This window comes from Prionailurus viverrinus, chromosome A2 (assembly GCF_022837055.1).
Source record: "Prionailurus viverrinus isolate Anna chromosome A2, UM_Priviv_1.0, whole genome shotgun sequence".
In the NCBI taxonomy this organism is placed as follows: domain Eukaryota; kingdom Metazoa; phylum Chordata; class Mammalia; order Carnivora; family Felidae; genus Prionailurus; species Prionailurus viverrinus.
This window is the reverse complement of record NC_062562.1, coordinates 107,545,868-107,564,479: the sequence shown is the minus strand read 5'-3', so window position 1 is coordinate 107,564,479 and position 18,612 is coordinate 107,545,868. Positions and strand designations below refer to the sequence as shown.

At 36.1% G+C, this 18,612-nt stretch overlaps 1 protein-coding gene across 6 annotated transcripts in view; it reads left to right on the top strand.

Annotated features, from left to right (window-relative positions):
* The window catches only part of DGKB (diacylglycerol kinase beta), a 667,308-nt gene extending 651,253 nt beyond the window's left edge, over window positions 1-16,055 (top strand). For all 6 annotated transcript variants that reach the window (XM_047848700.1, XM_047848697.1, XM_047848698.1 and 3 more), the window contains one exon: window positions 15,461-16,055. In XM_047848700.1, coding sequence (XP_047704656.1) covers window positions 15,461-15,568 — 108 coding nt within the window. In that variant the 3' untranslated portion in view covers window positions 15,569-16,055. The remainder of the gene's footprint in view (window positions 1-15,460) is intronic.
* Window positions 16,056-18,612: the final 2,557 nt, after the last annotated feature.

Here is an 18,612-nt window from a genome sequence, read left to right as displayed (position 1 = left end):
AGATACAGGGAGAGATTTTTAAGGAAAATACTACCTGCTGAGGTATTTTCTAAGAACCACAATATTATTAAGGCCACCCTAGTAGAAAGCACTAAAGAGATTGTACATTTGAGCTAAACATTATCGTTGATATTTTACAAAAATTGGGAAAGTTCATATGTATTCTAATTCAGAACTTATAGAATGATTTCTGAGTGGTGGCACTCAGAATATCAAAGATATGCCATATGAAATTATGTCCACTTTTATCCATCTTCTAGGCATGGACCCATTAAATCATAATTTTACATTAAAATCTCTTTCACTTTGTGCCTCATAATTCTAGATGTAATTATATTTGACTGTAATTACATCAGGGGTCAGCAAGTTATGGCCTTTAGGCCAAATCTGGACAACTGCCTATTTTTGTAGAGTGAAAGAGTTAAATTTTTTTTTACTTTTTTAAATAGTTGTAAAAATCAAAAGAAGAATAATATTTAATAATATTAAAATTATTATATAAAATTCCAATTTTACTTTTCAGACATAAGGTTTTCGTGGAACACAATCACAGCTGTTTTTTTCACATGTAGTCAATGGATACTTAAGTGTGACAATGGCAGAGATGAGTAGTTGCAGAGACCCCACAGCCCACAAAACCTGAAATATTTACCATCTAGCAGAAGCTGCTTTACAGGAAATACTTGCCAACCCTCAAGTTACATAAGCAACTACTTAAACATCCTACCGTATAAAACTTTAAAATATAATTATTTTTAGATTTACAATTAGTATAACAATTGAGGAGTTTACATCACTTATGTGGAAACCATTGTGATAATCTGGGCCATGACTAGCCTAGATAGATACGATTAATTGGAAGGCCTTGCCGAGGAATCGGCCACACTGAAGATTGCCTGGTGGAAATGTTTATATCATGGTGCTTCATTGTACTTTTCCTGTCACCCCTCAGGCTACTAGTACTCATATTCCTTCATAGGATATCATTCGCCTGCTTCACCTTTAAATGTCAGCATCCCACAGTTCCATGGTCTAATATCTGATATTTGTATTTGCCACACATCCTTCAGTAATCTATTCTTGATGAATGACATTATTATAGGTTCATGACACCCAAATCTGTCTCAAGAGCTGTTCTCCCTTCTGAACATCAGACCTACACATCCAAAAGACACTGAACCTCACCTTAGGAATGTCACATTCAGCACAAGAGTTCACCAACTTCTTAGCTCCCACCGTTGCCAAACATGCAACTCTTCCTATTAAAAAGCATCACCATACATGTAGCAAACAAAGCTAAAAGCACAGGAGTCATACTAGAACCTTACCCTTTTCCAATACTCCACATGTTCATCCATGTCCTATAGGTTGTGGCTCCTTGATACCTCTTGAGTTTGCCCCCTACTCCATTCCCATTGCCACTGCCACAATTAAAATCCATTTCATTTCTTTTCCACATTATTATATTAACCTCCCATTTCATCTCCCTGCCCCTGGTATGGCATCCAGCCTCTAATCTATGCTTCCAGAGTGATATTGCTAAGACTTGCATTTAATTGTATCGTGTCTTTACACCATGATCTAAATGGCATTGTTTTGTGTCCCCGTTGCACCCTGAGAATATCTCCATAGCACAATGCATATCACATTCTGCCACTGCATATGCTATCATCAATAGAATATAAGCACCTTAATTATGTTTAAAAAAAAATGTCTATTCAACTTGGAAGTCCAAGCATTAAGCTGAAGTAAGCTGGTACCTAGTAAATTAACAATAGAGCTAATTAAAGTTGGATAAATTAGGTTATTTCTTAGCCATAGGTTTTGGGGGTTAGTATAAGAAGGTAAAGGCCAGTCCACCAGTCGGTCAACAGATTCTTCTTGGTCTTACCGGTCAGAAGAGAAGTGACGTGACAACAGTAAATAGATAGGACTTCTCAAAGTTAACTGTGCATAAGAATCACATGGGGGAATCTTGTTAAAAGTAGAAGCTGATTCAGAAATTCCTAGGGGCACCTGGGTGGCTCAGTCTGTGAAGCATCTGATGGCAGCTCAGGTTGTGATCTCATAGCTTGTGAGTTCAAGCCCCCCAGTGGGCTCTGTGGTGACAACTTAAACCCTGGAGCCAGTTTCAGAATCTGTGTCACCCTCCCCCACTAATGCTCCATCTTTCTCTCTCTCTCTCTCAAAAAAATAATGCTAATTTTTTTTAATTTAATAAAAAAGAAGTCTGGTCTGGGACTGAGGAGTCTGCGTTTCTAACAATGATGTCAGTTCTCCTAGTTTGTAGACCACATTTGAAAACCAGAACACTAGGGATTTTTGTGATTGTTAATTTTGTAAATGTTCGTACCAAGATAATATATGCACACTGAAGAAAGGAGAATGTATAGACTTGCAAGAAAACAGGAAGCCTCTGTCCTATCATTTGTATGTCACCAGGTCTGTTCTTTGAATTATTTGGGATTTTTTTTCTTATCATTTACTCTACATCTATAAAAAAAAATGCCTTGCTCTTTTTTTCACCTATTAGTTTTAGGTGTATTCTATTTACTTTATGCATAGAAAAGTGGTTTTTAACACTTTTACATCACTCCATTTAACTCTCTTACTAGTAGTGAATATGTACTGAGTGATTTTTATGTACCAGGTAACATTCTAAGTTTTTTTGTGTGCATTGATTCATTTACTCCTAACAAGAAACCAATGAAACAGACACTATTTTAAAGTCTCTATCATATTAATGAGGGAAATGAATCATAGTCACTTGCCCAAAGTCTCCATATAGGAAGTAGTAGACCCAGGCAGTTTGATTTTGAACTGTTAGGCTCTTCTGCTTGAGGGAAAAAAATGATTTTATTTAAACCAAAACAAATATATAATCATTGAGATTATGAAAATGTTGTCAATTGCAGAACCAAGTACTGATACAATTATATTTTCTTTCCTACAAATGTTTTAGAATCTCTTTTTTTCTCTCTTTGAAAATCTCCATTGTAATATTTCTCCTTTTTTAAAATAGATATCAATTGATCTATTATCCCCACTCTTTTTATTTATATGGCACAAGCCCTTCTCTAGGTGTTTCTTTCTAGGTTGTTTGTTTATTTGCAAATCTGTCATACTATGTCTCAGTTGAATCTCCTGGGTTTTTTTTGTTTGTTTGTTTGTTTTTGTTGTTGGTGGTGGTGTTTTCAATAGACTTAATTTTTTAGAGGACTTTTAAGTTCACCCCCTGCCTACACATGTGCATAACCTCCTTCACCAAAATGTTACAATTGTTACAATCACTGAACCTATGCTGACAGGTAAATCACCCAGAGTCCATAGTTTATATTAGGGTTCCCTCTTACTGTTGCACAGTTTACGGGTTTGGACACATGGACAATAACATGTGTCTATCAATATTATATCATACAGAATATTTTCACTGCCTAAAAGTTCTGTGTATTCCATCTTTTCATCCCTCTTCCCCATAATGCCTGGTAACCACTTATTTTTTTCTACTTCTCTGTAGTTTTGCCTTTTCCAGAATGTAATAGGTTGGAATTATACAGTATGTAGTCTTTCCAGATTGGGTTCTTTCACTTAGTAATATATATTTGAGGTTCCTCTATGTCTTTTCATGTCTTGACAGCTCATTTCTTTCTTAGCATTGAATACTGTTTCATTGTCTGGAACTACTATAATTGATGTATCCATTCACCTACTGAAGGACATATTGATTGCTTCCAAGTTTTGGCAATTAGGTATAAAGCTGCTATAAACATCCATGTGCAAGTTTTTGTGCAGACGTGTTTTCAAATCATGTGATTGATATCAAGGAGTGTGAACTCTGGGCTCTATGATAAGAGTATGTTTAGTTTTACAAGAAACTACCAAACTGTCTTCCAAAGTGGCTGTACCATTTTGACTTCCCACCAGTAATGTATGAGAGTTCCTGTTGTTATACATCCTTGCCAGCATCTGGTGCTGGCAGTGTGATCCTCTGTGTTTTGAACCTCTTTCTTAGGCCATGCATTTGTTTTGCTACAGAATACCCTCAAATATGTTTTACAGGGCATATAAAAGGTAAACTCAATCATTTCATGACTGAAAATGTTTCCGTTGTACCCTTATATTTAATCAATATGTTAAGTATAGAATTCTATAGTAAAATTAACTTTTTCTCTTGGGTTTGGAGGTGTAGCTCCATTTTCTTCTAACACTAATGTTTTTGAAAAACCTGATGCCATGCTGACTTTTATTTTTTGGTAAGTCACCTGTTTTTCCTCTGAAAGGGCATTTGGAATATTTTTTATCCCTGTGCTTTGAAATTTCACAATAATACCTGATTTGAGATGGGCATGACAGGAATCTAAGTTTCATTAGCAGGAAAAAGAGGGAAGGTTCTCCAGGCCAATAGCTGGCACAAAGGCACAGATGCAGGAATTAAGGAGGAATACTTCGGAGGCTGGAGAGTCATCTCCCAAACCCAGTTCTTGGACTCACCAACATGAGCTGTGTAACACCACTTAAAGAACCCAAACTTTTGTCATATATTGAAAACTAAGGATATTGACACAGATGTCCAAGAGTTGCTGGAGGATAAAATTAGATAATATAAAAATTATGGAAAAAGTTATGCATTTATTTCAGCAGATCTGAGAACTCCTTGAAGAGAGAATAAATTCACCTCTGTTTTCGTTTTTTATTTGTTGAGGTATAATTGAGATATACCACATCCTTACCAATATTTGTTATTTTTTTGTCTTTTAATAATAGTCATTCTGACAGGTGTAAGGTGATATCTCATTGTGGTTTTGATTCCTATTTACTTGATAATTATTGAGCATCGTTTCATCAGCCTGTTGACCATCTGTATGTCTTTGGAAAAATGTACTCACATCCTCTGCTCTTTTTTTTAAAGTGTTTATTATTTATTTTTGAGAGAGAGAGGCGGAGTGAGAACGGGGGAGGGACAGAAAGGGAGACAGAGAATCTGAAGTGGGCTCCACACTCTGAGCTGTCAGCACAGCTCAAACCCACATACCGAGATCCTGACCTGAGCCAAATTCAGACCCTTAACCTGCGCCACCCAGGTGTCCCATCCTCTGCTCATTTTTTAATCAGACTGTTGGTTTGCTTGCTATTACTGAGTTTTATAAGTGCTTTATATATTTTGGATATTAGCTCCTTGTCAGATATATGATTTGCAAATGTCTTCTCCCATTCAGTGGGTTGCATTTTTGTTTTATTTCCTAATAGTTTCCTTTGCTTGCAGAAGCTTTTTAGTTTGATGCCATACATGTGTTTATTTGGTTTATTTGGCTTATTTTGGTGTTGTTGTTGTTTTTTTTTGGGGGGGGTTGTTTTGTTTTGTTTGCTTTTCTTTCCCTTGCTTTTGGAGTCAGATCCAAGAAGGCATTGCTAAAACTAATGTCAAGGAGTTTACTGCCTATGTTTTCTTCTAGGCATTTGATGGTCAGATTTTACATTCCAGTCCTTAATCCATTTTGAGTTTGTTTTTGTATATGGTATAAGATGGTGGTCCAGTTTTATTATTTTGCATGTGGCTGTCCAGTTTTCCCAACAGCATTTATTGAACAAACTGTCTTTTCCCCATTATGTATTCTTGCCTCCTTTGTTGTAAATTCATGGTCATATAGGTATGAATTTATTTCCGGGCTCTCTTTTCTGTTCCATTGACCCTGTGTGTCAGTTTTTCTACCAATACCATAATGTTTGGTGTACCTTAGCTTTGTAAATATTTTAAATCAGGGAATGTCATACCTGTGGCTTTGTTCTTATCTCTTAAGATTGTTTTGACTGTTTGTGATCTTTTGTAGTTCCATACAAATTTTACAATTGGTTTTTTTTCTGCTTCTGTGAAAAATGCTATGGAATATTGATAGGAATTACAGTGAATCTGTAGATTGCTTTAGGTAATGTGGACATTTGTAACAATATTAATTCTTCCAGTTCATAAGCATGCAATATCTTTTCATTTATTGTGTTTTCTTCAATATCTTTCATTAGTGTCTTCTAGTTTTTACTGTTCAAGTCTTTCACCTAATTGGTTAAATTTGTTCCTAGATATTTTATTCTTTTTGATACTATTGTAAATGAGATCATTTTCTTTTTTTTTTTTTTGATAGTTCATCATTAGTGTTTAGAAATACTGCAAAATTTTATATATTAATTTTGTATCCTGCACCTCTACTGAATTCATTTCTTCAGTTGTAACAGGTTGTTTGTTGTTGTTGTTGAAAACTTTAAGGTTTTCTATCTGTAGTATCATGTTATCTGCAAATAGCAACACTTTCACTTCTCTTCCTTGCCAACTTGGATGCCTTTTATTTCTTTTTCTTGCCTAATTGCACCACCTAGGACTTCTAATACTTTGTTGAATGAAAGCAGGGATAATGGGCATCCTTTATCTTATTCTGGATCTTAGAGGAAAGTTTTCAGCTTTTTACTATTGAGTATGATGTAAGCTGTGGTTCAGCTTGAATTTTGAATTTTGTCAGATGCCTTTCTGTATCTATTGGAATAATTACATGTTAATCATTTTGTTCATGTGGTGCATCATATTGATTAATTTGCAGATATTGAGCCATCCTTGCATCCCTAAATCCCAGTTGATCACAGTGTATGACTTTTTCAATATAGTATTGAATTTAGTTTGCTAATATTTGATTAAGGATTTTGTGCATCTGTATTCATCAGTAATTTGTGTGTGTGGTGTCTCTCTTTGGTTTTGGTATCAGGGTAATTAATTTTAGCTTCTTAAAATAAATTTGGAAGCATTCCTTCTATTCAGCTTTTGGAAGAGTTTAAGAAACATAGGTATTAAATCTTCTTTAAATATTTGGTAGAATTCACCAGTGAAGCCACCTGGACTATTCAGATTTTCTATTTCTTCATGATTCAGTTTGGAAGATTATAAGTTTTTAGGAATTTATCTATTTCTTCTAGGTTGTCCAATATGTTGGTGTATAATTGTTCCAAGTAGTCTCATGATACTTTGTATTTCTGTGGTAACAGTTGTAAATTTTCCTCTTTTATTTTTTCAATTGTTTTTTACATTTATTTATTTTTGATAGAGAGAGACAGAGCACAGGTGGGGGAAGGGCAGAGAGAGAAGGAGACCCAGAATCCGAAGCAGGCTCCAGGCTCTGAGCTGTCAGCACAGAGCCCAACGCAGGGCTCAAACTCACAAACCACGAGATCATGACCTGAGCCAAAGTCGGATGCTTCACTGACTGAGCCACCCAGGGGCCCCTCCTCTTTTATTTCTGATTTTGTTTGAGTCCTCTGTATTTTTTTCTTGGTGAGTCTAGCTAAAGGTTGGTGAATTTTGTTTATCTTTCCAAAGAAGCATCTCTTAATTTCATTTATATTTTTCTATTGCCTTTTTAGTCCCTATTTCATTTATTTGCAGTTTGATCTTTATTATTTCCTTCCTTCTAGTAACTTTAGGCATCATTTTTTCTTCTCTTTATAATTCATTTAGGGGTAAAATTATATCATTTATTTTAGATTTTTCTTATGTTTTGATGTAGGCCTGCATTGCTATGAACTTCCCTCTTAGAACCATTTTTGCTGCATCCCATAGATTTAGTTATATCATATTTCTGTTTTTATTTGTCTTTAGGTATTTTTTTTAATTTCTCCTTTGATTTCTTCTGTGACCCAATATTTGTCAGTAACATGTTTTATCTCCATGTGTAAGTAGTGTTTTCCAGCTTTCTTCTTGTAATCAATACCTAGTTCTATACCATTGTGATCTGAAAAGTTGCTTGACATGATTTCACTCTTTTTGAATTTATTGAGACTTGTTTGTGGCCTAACGTGACTTTTCCTGGAGGATATTCTATCTGCACTTCAGAAGAATGTGTATTCTGTGGCCTTTCGATGGAACGTTCTGTATGTCTACTAAGTCCATTCTGGTCTAATGTGTCCTTTATGACCAAAGTCTCCTTATTCATTTTCTGTCTGGATGATCTATTCACTGATGTGAGTGGGGGTATTAAAATCCCCTACTATTATTGTATTGCTATTAATTTCTCCCTTTAGGTTTGTTAATATTTGCTTTATATATTTAGGTGTTTCTATTTTGTGTGCATATACATTTGTAAATGTTATGTATCTCCTTTCTGGATTGACCCTTATATCTTTATGCAGTTTGTTACAGTATTTGTTTTAAAGTATGTTTTGTTTCATATGAGTAGAGCTACACTGGTTTTCTTTTCAGTTTTTATGGAAGATATTTTTCCATTTCTTCACTTACAGTGTGTGTGTCCTTACTTCTGAATTGAGTCTATTGTAGGCAATACTTAAGTGTGTCTTGTTTTTTGTTTTGTTTTGTTTTTTAATCTCTCCAGTCACTCTGTATCTTTTTATTGGTGAATTTAGTCAATTTACACTTAGAGTCATTATTGATTGGTATGTATGTATTGCCATTTTCTTCATTATTTCTGGCTGTTTTTGTAGGTACTCTGTTTCTCTCTTTTCTTTTTCTCTTTCCTTGTGGTTTGATGACTTTGGTGTTATGTTTAGATTCCTTTCTCATTTACTTTTATGTTTACTGTAAGTCTTTGTTTCATGGTTACCATGAGATTCACATATATACCATACTATGTATGTAACAGTTTATTTTTAAGTTGATAGCAACTTAAATTTGAACACATTCAAAAACTCTATATTTGTACCCTGCCCCCCACATTTTATGTTTTTATGTCACTTCTTGCATCTTTTTATTTTATATAACTACTATAGTTTTAATTTTACTGCTTTTGTCTTTTAATCTTCTTAGTAGCTTTATAACTGATTCATCTACTACCTTTATATTTACTTTTTACAGTGAGAATTTTACTTTTGTTGTTTTCCTGTTATTAACTAATATCCTTTTCTTTCAGCTTAAATAAGCCCCTCTAATATTTCTTGTAAGGCAGTTTAATAGTGATAAACTCTTTTAGCTTCGTCTTTTCTGGAAAACTCTATCTCTCCTGAAAATATGAATGATAACTTTGCTGAGTACAGTATTCTTGGTTGGAAGGTTTCTCCTTTTAGCATTTTGTATATGTCATGTCACCTCCTTCTGGCTTGCAAAGTTTCTGCTAAGAAACCTCTTGATGGTTTTATGGGATTTCCTTTGTGTATAACAAGGTTGATTTTTGGTTTTGGTTTTTTTTTTTTTCTTTCCTTGCTGTTTTTAAGGTTGTCTCTTTAACTTTTGAGATTTTAATTATAATTTGTCTTAGCTTGGCTCTTTGGGGATACATCTTATTTGGAACTTTCTGTTCTTCTTTGACCTGATGTCTGTTTCCTTCTCTAACTTAGGGAAGTTTTCAGGCATTATTTTTTAAATAACTTTTCTGTCCCTTTCTCCTGGGATTGCTATAAATGCAAATATTATCACTTGATGTGGTTCCATAGGTCCCTTAAGCTACCTTCACTTTTTAAAATTCTTTTTTCTTTCTGTTGTTCCAAGTTGAGTTCCATTGCTTTATCTTCTTACTTGCTAACTTTTTCTTCTGCTTCACTCAGTTGCTGTTGAACCCCTCTAACGTATTTTTCAGTTCAGTTACTGTATCCTTCAACTCTGTAACTTCCGTTTGTTATTTTTTTCCATGCAATTTTATTTGTCTGTTTGTTGAAGTTTTTGTATGGTCATCCTTTCTTCTCTTAAGTTCCATCGGAATCTTTGCGATCACCATTGAATTCTTTATCAAGTAAATTACTTATCTTTGCAATATTAAGGTATTTTTTTTCCTGAGGTTTTGTCTTGTTCTTTCATCTTAAACATATTTCTCTGTTTTCTCATTTTGTTCGACTCTGTGTTTGTTTCTATATTTTAAGTGAAAACAACTACCTCTCCCCATCTTGAAGGAGTGGCCTTGTGTAGGTGATGATCCTTCTTATTTAACCTTGCCCTAGATTTTGGTTGTCTCTTGAACCCTTGTGATTTTCTAAACCACAAAATTTATTCTTGGTATGTCTCAATTGTTGAGTGTGTGCCAAGACCTGTCAGCAGTCCAAGAGGAGGAATCTCATTTAGCATCTACTTTCAGGAAACAGCTTTTAAAGGATGCAAATGTTTAAAGTCAGTGGGGCCCCATATGTAATCCTTGCTGGTCTGCAGACCAGGAGATCTGGAGGTATCCCCTGGGTGACAGTTGCATAACTGGGGTTTTCAGATTACTGTAGAAGCTCCTTTCTGGGAAGTTTTGTGGAGCTGTAGCAAGACCACGGTGGTGCTCAAGGATGGTGTCTCCCCACTTACATTCCCTGGGAGTACTTCTTAGCCTCTAGATATAGGCGTTTGTCACAGGAAGACTAGGGTTGTGTTTCAGTCTGCTGTCTGTGCAGTGCCCTGGGGGTGGTGGACTGCCAAGAACTGTCTTTCCAATTGTCACAGTGCTGTGGAGCTCTGGAATGCTAGGCCTCCTGGCCACCAGGGCCAAGTGTGCAAGGGGTGTCCAAATGTGTGGATTGTGTGTGCCCACTGGTTTCGGCAAGGCAGCTGGAGAATGCCATGTCTGTGTATGCACTGGAATGGGAGAATGCTTGGCTCACTCATACTCACCAGCCCCAGCCCGAGGGCTGGGAAGTGTTGCAGTCCCCCCTTCTCCCAGACTTTAGCTAGTGAGCACGAGGACTCCATGACCATTTGTGCTTGCCACCCTAGTCAGAGAGAAGGGGAGCACTGTAACCACCAATGCCCTCCTGTGTCAGCAACTACCACAACCACTTGCCCCTGTCCATCTCAGCAAGGCAGCAAGAGGGTGCCATATCCAAGGTCATCCACCTGCGCTAGTAGGCTATGGGGAAAGTGCAACAGTGACCTCTATTTTCCAGTTCCTCTGTCTCCAGAGAGCATTTCAACTATCCCCTGCCCCTCCAGCCCATGCCCCTACATCAGCAAATGAATCTTCCTCACGTATAGTGTAGGTGCTTTTTAGTGCTGTTGTTTTGCTGGGTCCCAAGGCAAGGAAGACAGCGTGCAAGCCCTTCAAGGGGGGAATCTCAGTTTCCTTTAACTTTGGGAACTATAAATGTCAACCCCGTTGGTTTTCCAAGCCATACATTCTGGGATTCATCTCTTTGGTTCAGATCCCAGGAGCTAGAGTACCCAATGTGGGGAACGAATCCCTGCCTCCTGCTTCTCCAGGAGAAGCGCTTGTCTGGTGACACCCCTCCCTTCTGTGTGTTGCTGTGCCAGGGGTGGGGCTTTTCCTACCTGTCTCAATGTGGTTCTTTTATCCTCTATTGTGGAGAGCAGTTTATCTCATTCTCAGATATATTTCAGAGGGAAATGATCCTCATGTGGTAGCAAATCTAGTATCTCCATGGGAGAAGGTAAGTTCAGGATCTTCCTACACTGCCAACCTGGATGCTCTTTTGACAGAAAGCTTGATGAGCACTTAGGTGAGTCGCCAGGGCCTCCAGGGACTCAGTGTTGAACAAAGTGTTCATATAACCTGAGGAAAAGAAACATTACTCTTTATAACAAAGGGTATCAAGAATAGTCAGTGATAGAAAACAGTGAACTAGAAAAGAAAATACCAGTGAGTCACTCTAAACTTGCCTGGAGAATGAGTCAGGAAAACTTTGCTCTGTTCCCTCAATTTTAGTTGGGCTAAAGAAGGTCCTTTATGGAGAACATAAGTGTCTAGTAGGCATACACACCATTTACTACTATGATATATAAGCCCACTATTCTATTCTATCATTTTAATGAAATGATACTTCACTTCTATACTCTTCAACAATAATACTTTTTATGGGAATAGACTTTTGTTTAGGGCAACTCAAAGAGATGGATGAAACAGGTAGCATCTGAATAACTTGTGTAAAACTATTAGCATAATGCTCAGCACACAGTAAGAGCCAAATCTTACTATTTTTTAATCTTGTTATCACTCAATATTGTAATTATGAAGTGAAACTCTCACGCTATGCAACACTGATAATACAGTAGAAACAAAACTGCCTTGTAATCCTAGATCTGGTTTCAACGTGTGCATCTTTATTTTGTGTTGAATATTTCTAAAACTGAAACTGCAATCAAATTTTCTCATGTTTATCTTTTTATTTTTTTCAACGTTTATTTTATTTTTGGGACAGAGAGAGACAGAGCATGAACGGGGAAGGGGCAGAGAGAGAGGGAGACACAGAATCGGAAACAGGCTCCAGGCTCTGAGCCATCAGCCCAGAGCCTGTCGCGGGGCTCGAACTCACGGACCACGAGATCGTGACCTGGCTGAAGTCGGACGCTTAACCGACTGCGCCACCCAGGCGCCCTTCATGTTTATCTTTTTAGACGTTCCCAATTTTAATACGTTATAGGAAGATAGAAGTAGAAAGAGTCACAGAACGGTAGAACAGTAGAAGGTCCTCTCTTGTGGCACCGTTGCTTTGCAAAAGAATAGGTAATATGTAGAAGTGAAGAGTTTATATAGGAGGGTGCTCTTCTATTACTGACAATATTTACCTTGCATTTTTTTAAATTTTTTTCAATGTTTATTTATTTTTGAGACAGAGAGAGACAGAGCATGAACAGGGGAGGAGCAGAGAAAGAGGGAGACACAGAATCTGAAACAGGCTCCAGGCTCTGAGCTGTCAGCACAGAGCCCGACCTGGGGCTCGAACTCACAGACTGTGAGATCATGACCTGAGCCAAAGTCGGACGCTTAACCAACCAAGCCACCCAGGCGCCCCTATCTTGCATTTTTAAAGCGTGTTCTTCTACCTTCATGCAGCCATCCCAGCTTCTAGAAGCCCCATCACCATTGCTTATGAGTGCCCACAATTTTAAATTTCAGATTCTCTTCCAAACGAATCAAAATCAAGTTGCAGATTGCCTTGCTTATAGCTGGTGCTTGATAAATATTTGACATGTTAAGAAACAGCTAAGAAGTAACTGCCTGGTTGTTGAAAGATGGAAGCAGTCAAAGATTGCCAAATATATGGCTCATGTCTTCAGATTGCTGAAACTTAATATATTCTAATGTCTTTAGAGATAAGATCTGCTCCTTACTCATTGCTGTTTTCCTACTAGGTATCAGGTTCTCAAAAAAATAAAAATAATAACACAAGAGTGTGGAATGTATACAAAACAGGCATGTGAGTCATTCTTTCAGTCCCGCAGAGGTTGTTTATTTTATTTACTTTTTTTTTTTTTTTCAAGTAGACTTCACACCCAGCATCGAGCCCAACACAGGGCCTTAACTTGCAATCTAAGATTAGGACCTGAGCTAAGATCAAAAGTTGGATGTTGAACTGACTGAGCCAGCTGCCCAGGCACCCTGCAGAGGCCCTCTTAACCAAGTTCTCTGACACGGGCAGTCTGAACTTAAACTAACTCTTAAGTCTCTACAGCTTTCTGGAGACTACAGTTAGACTTTCCGTGACCACACACAGAACTCACCTGGACTGGAATCATTCTTATCCTTAATAGAGTACTTTTTGCTTCTGTTCAAATATACAAAGACATTTAATTATCCAATGAGATAACCTATGTAAAGAGCTTAGATACATAATAGACATTTTATGAATGCTAGTTTCATTCACGTTATTTCCCCTCAGAGGAAAACATAGCCAGTTGTTTTTCATTTCCATAAACAATAGACAATTAATATATATATATTTATTTTTTTATGGAAATAATGTTAGATTAAAGAAAGAAATGTGTACTTAGACCATAGGAATGATCAAACAACCAAAACAACGGGTTTTAGATAATTTTAAAAATCAGAGTGGCCAATATCCTGCTTGTTAAATTTCATTTTCCTACTTGACTAAAATTTCTTGGAGTAGAGATTGTCCATTGTTCATTAAAAGTTCCTGGTATAGTGTCTGAAGCATAGTAGGGGTAAAACAAAGTTTACAAAATGAATAAATGAAGGAATGATGTTGCATTAGATACTTTATAAAGGTACGGTTCAGGGGGATTTAAAAATCAATGTCATAATCCAAAACAATTATTAAGAGAGACAACCTGGTAGAGATCTTTTTCAGTCTACATAGATGTGTGCAGTCTGGGATCACAAGCATATTGCTGTCAATTCCATAGTTCATAAGATAACAAAAATAAAATAAAATCATATATCCAGAAAGTTTGGGGCTGACTTAGCCTACTGGCCTTTTACAGGTGCAATTTATTTTTACAGTAAAGAAAAGAACACTGAATCTTCCCAGAATAACCTGATTCCTACAGACTTAAATAAAGTTGTTCATTCTTCCAGGTTTTTGGCATACTTCTGCCTTTCTAGACTGTGAAGTGAATCTCCATTTCCCAAAAGCCCCAGTGCTGATTTTAATGATCCTGTCCATGTGACGTACTTTTTTTTGTTTTGTTTTATTGCTATTAGTGAATGACAAGTGAAGGATATTCATTTTAACTTGAAAATGTCAGGGATGCACTTTAAGAGATATATTTTTGGAGCTTTTAATGAGGTGGTGTTTCTTTTTGAAAGAAATACTCATCTCTGATGCGGGTGCTGTGCAGGTGACAACTGATATTTAATAAGCGATGGTTCTTGTATTAGTCACAGTTCTCTAAAGAAAATGTCTCCGATTGCTTTTGAAAAACTCTTAGCGTCACTAGCCCAAAGGCAAGATGTGACCTTTTTATTACATAATGAGAATCATTTATTATCTTACAATGTATCTTAAAGTCACAGACAAAATGCCACTTTGATAATTGCTTTCAATTAGCTTTGAGCATAGCATATATTCATAAAATGTCTTCTCTAATTTAGACTTGAATTAGAGAAAATTGCAGACATAATCTACTTTAAGGTTGTCTCATTTAAGGTGATTCGTAGTTTTACATCAAAGAAATCAAAACGAGTAGCTTTAGAACTGTCTCTCAAAGTGTTTGAAGCAGGCTTTTCAATATTTGATTCTATTCTATTACCAATTAATTAACAAATTAGAAAGCTAGTTCATCATTTCTGACCTTTTACGCACGTTAACTTTTGACTTTCATTCCTAATGATTGTTTTGAAATTAAACCTTGCAGTTCGTGTTGAAAGAGAGAAACAATCTGATTAGCAAGATAAATAAGGCTTGCCTTGATACCCTGTGTATCTTGATGTTGGGCTGTAACTGGACTTGTGAATGCTGTCATGGTACATCCTTTCCTGCTTTAAATGGTCATTGAATTATACTGGATAATCATGTACTGAAACAAAGAGTTTTGGGGTGTTGCTACAAGTGAGGGTGGAGATAATGATATTTAAAATGTGATTGTGGTTAATTTTTATGTTTTCATTAAAACCAAGCACTGGAATTTGGCTTAAAGGCAAATTTTTATCTCCCTTAAAATTATTTTTGAAATAACAAACACCCTGAAACTACATTTTACACTTGTGGTGTTCTGGTAACTCGTGGAATATTATTAACCTTAACAGAGATTCTCTGAAAATGGTATTCTGTCTGGAAATTACTCTCTTTCTCTTTCTTTTCCTAGATAAAAATTACACACAAGAACCAAGCCCCAATGCTGATGGGTCCTCCTCCAAAAACTGGGCTGTTCTGCTCTCTCGTCAAAAGAACAAGAAACCGAAGCAAGGAATAAACCTGTTTCATTTTATTCTTAGAGATCTAATTAGCATAATTGGGCCATGGAAACTTATGCTGGAAACCTTTCAACATTTCAGTTCTCTTGCTCATGCAAAATCATGGAATTGGTTAACAGTTTTTGTTACCGAGCTAATGTAATATTCAGCTATTAGAAAATTTGTCTCCGTTTTTATAGGCATCTTTGCATGAAGAAGGCAGAAGTGTACATGAAGTGATACTGCATATTTTTGTTGCACGTGTTCCCATAGATTTTTATGTCTCTCATCCACCCCTCCCCCAATTCCATTTACTAACCTGTGAGACAAATATGTGAAACATAAAAGGAAATATCATGGGAAATGTGATTCTGCGTGTGATTCAAATTATTGGTAAGCACTAATCAGTAATGCTATGATGATCATCACTGTAGATTGCTATATTTTTCCCTGATAGAATCAGTGCATCAATGATCTTCGAACTATGACTTGAAAAGAAACTTTTAATTGGACGATTTTATTAAATAGTTGTCTGTGATAACCTTGCTGTACCTAAATAGTTTTTCTTCAACATCTTAATGCTTCTGAGTGGAATTTAAAATATCAGATATATAAAGTTTTCTTGTGCTAAAAAAAATAGAAAGTGATTTTTATTTTGTTTCATTTTGTTTTTAATTCCAGAAATAAGTGAAAACAGAAATAAGTTACTTGGCAGTGAAGTGTGATAATATGACAAGCCTTATTCCTTTTTGCATGTGGATCTAGAAGAAAATTCATAACCACACCAATAACCAAATAGATGTTTTAAACTATGTGCCTAATATACTATTTCCCACCAAAGATTCAGAAAAAGATGCTTGAGAGAAATGGGTTAATGTATAATTAATTAGCTTTGCGGAGTAAATTTATGGTTCTTATGATTAATTTTTTGATGACTTAAACTCTGGAAGAGAGTGAATTACCCATTAATTATAATTAAAATTCTCACCTTACATAGACAATAGGCCAAACAACACAATGAAAGCTCAAATGCTGATTTCTTGCTTTTTTGGTCATTTATAAATATAGGTGTGTGTAATTTTTAATGGGTCAGTTAAGTACACTTGAGATAGTAAATGATCGTATCAGTTTTGCTCTGGAATAAATTGATACCTGCAATGCTATTAAGCTCATTGAAGCAAATCGTGCATGCAGTTAGCCCTCTTCCATCAGCCTACACCACTCCCATCTCTGTGACATTTCAAATGTTTATTTGGAAATAATGACCCAGATCGTTGTTTACGGTGTTCATGGGATGGTTGGAGTGTCCATTTAAAGAAATCACGGCATAGTACTTTCCTTGGTGTTTCATTAAATCTATGATATAAAATGAAATGCTTTTCTGAGCAGTTTGGGTATTTTTCAGTCATATTGACCTGCATCCCATCAGTGCATGTTTTCTGTTTTTAAACATGCCATGAGGAAAACAAGTGCTTGAAATGCATGATTTATTAGTTTTTCTCTCCACTCAGCATTAAAGTACTAATGATTTATCAGTTCTGTTTTTCTATTGATTCATTCATCTTTGAATAACAAATAGCATTTAGTGATTCTGTTGAACACAATCCTGTGCATGGATTTATGGATTTCAAGTGAAATTGCTATAATTTTTGTTCTTCAGTTTGAAAACTCAACTGAATGCCGTTATATCAAATAGCTACTCTCAAGCAATGTACCATAATGGAAGATTATGTATAAAGCGTATTATTTTAGTGTTCCAGGAACATTAGATGGTAAATATCAATCAACAATAAGTTTAATTGCTTTGAAAATAAAAGCTTTTGAATAAAATTAAGACATAATTTAGCAGTCCCAGGAAAATGATCATTACAATTGCAAATGTAGCACAGCAATCACTTGCCCTAGTATAATAATAATAATAAAAAAAAAAGTTATTTGGCAGAGCGTAATCTGGAGCAAAAGAAATCTCTCAAAACAGTAACAAATGCATTACTGACATGATGTTACATAACAAACACACTGATTTTGTGTATCTTTGGTTACAGGTAATAAATATTTCTACATAAATTGACAAAGTTTTGTACAATGGGCAGGCAGGCTTTGTATCAAAATATATTCTGAAGCCACAGATGATTTTATGTGCAGTACACATACAGTTATGTTTTGGCCGCCTTTTATAGTATGTAGTTTGAAGGCAGCAACAGTTGATGAATCATTCTTAACAATCTGTGTGGTGGCGAGCTCTTGAAGAGACAGCGGCTTGAGACAGTTCAAGCAACCTGCCTGTCAGATTCCCAGAGTTCTAGTAAAAGCATGCAGCTTTACTTCCGGGGTAGCCATGTAACTCTCATTAGTGCCGATAGTAGTTACATCTTCAGTTACAATCCATTGGTACAAATAATACATGTTCAAGCAGGAATCAAATGTTACTGTCTTCAACTCATTTCCTAAAGTTCCTGACATGCTTGCCCTCCTACTACACTACTCCTGGGGTTTGGAAAGTAGTTTTAAAAGAGCAACTTTGATGGTTTTGAAATCAGAGAAGATAGTCTCCATTTTTATGACAGCTTCAGGTGAAGAATATATATTTTCAAGAAAATTCTGCACTGAAAGTTCTATGGTTTAGTAAAATACTGAATAATGAATGTTAGCTTTTCAAGATGGAATTTGTTCTTCTGTGTGTGGGGGTGAGTGCCTGAGTGGTTGAGTCAACCTCTTTTAAACAGAGTAGATCTAGTTTTTCTACAGAGTTTTAAGTAGATGAAACTCTTAAGCAAAAATTAATATTGGGCTGGCAGGAGTCAGATTAACAGGGGAAAAGAGATAGGCATGTTGCCAAACAGTGCCATACACCGAGTTGACAAACAGACATTCCCGAAGAAACCTGGATATCCATGCTTCCCATTGGGAATAGAGGTGTCTATGTGACCCAGAAATTTTAAAGGACATAAATGTATTTTTCCACACTCATCTGTATACCATGTGTACTCGATGCAAAAAGTCCTAGTCAGTTTATTGTGGAAGAAGATGATATCTTGTAGAAAGTGGAGAAAATAAACTTTTA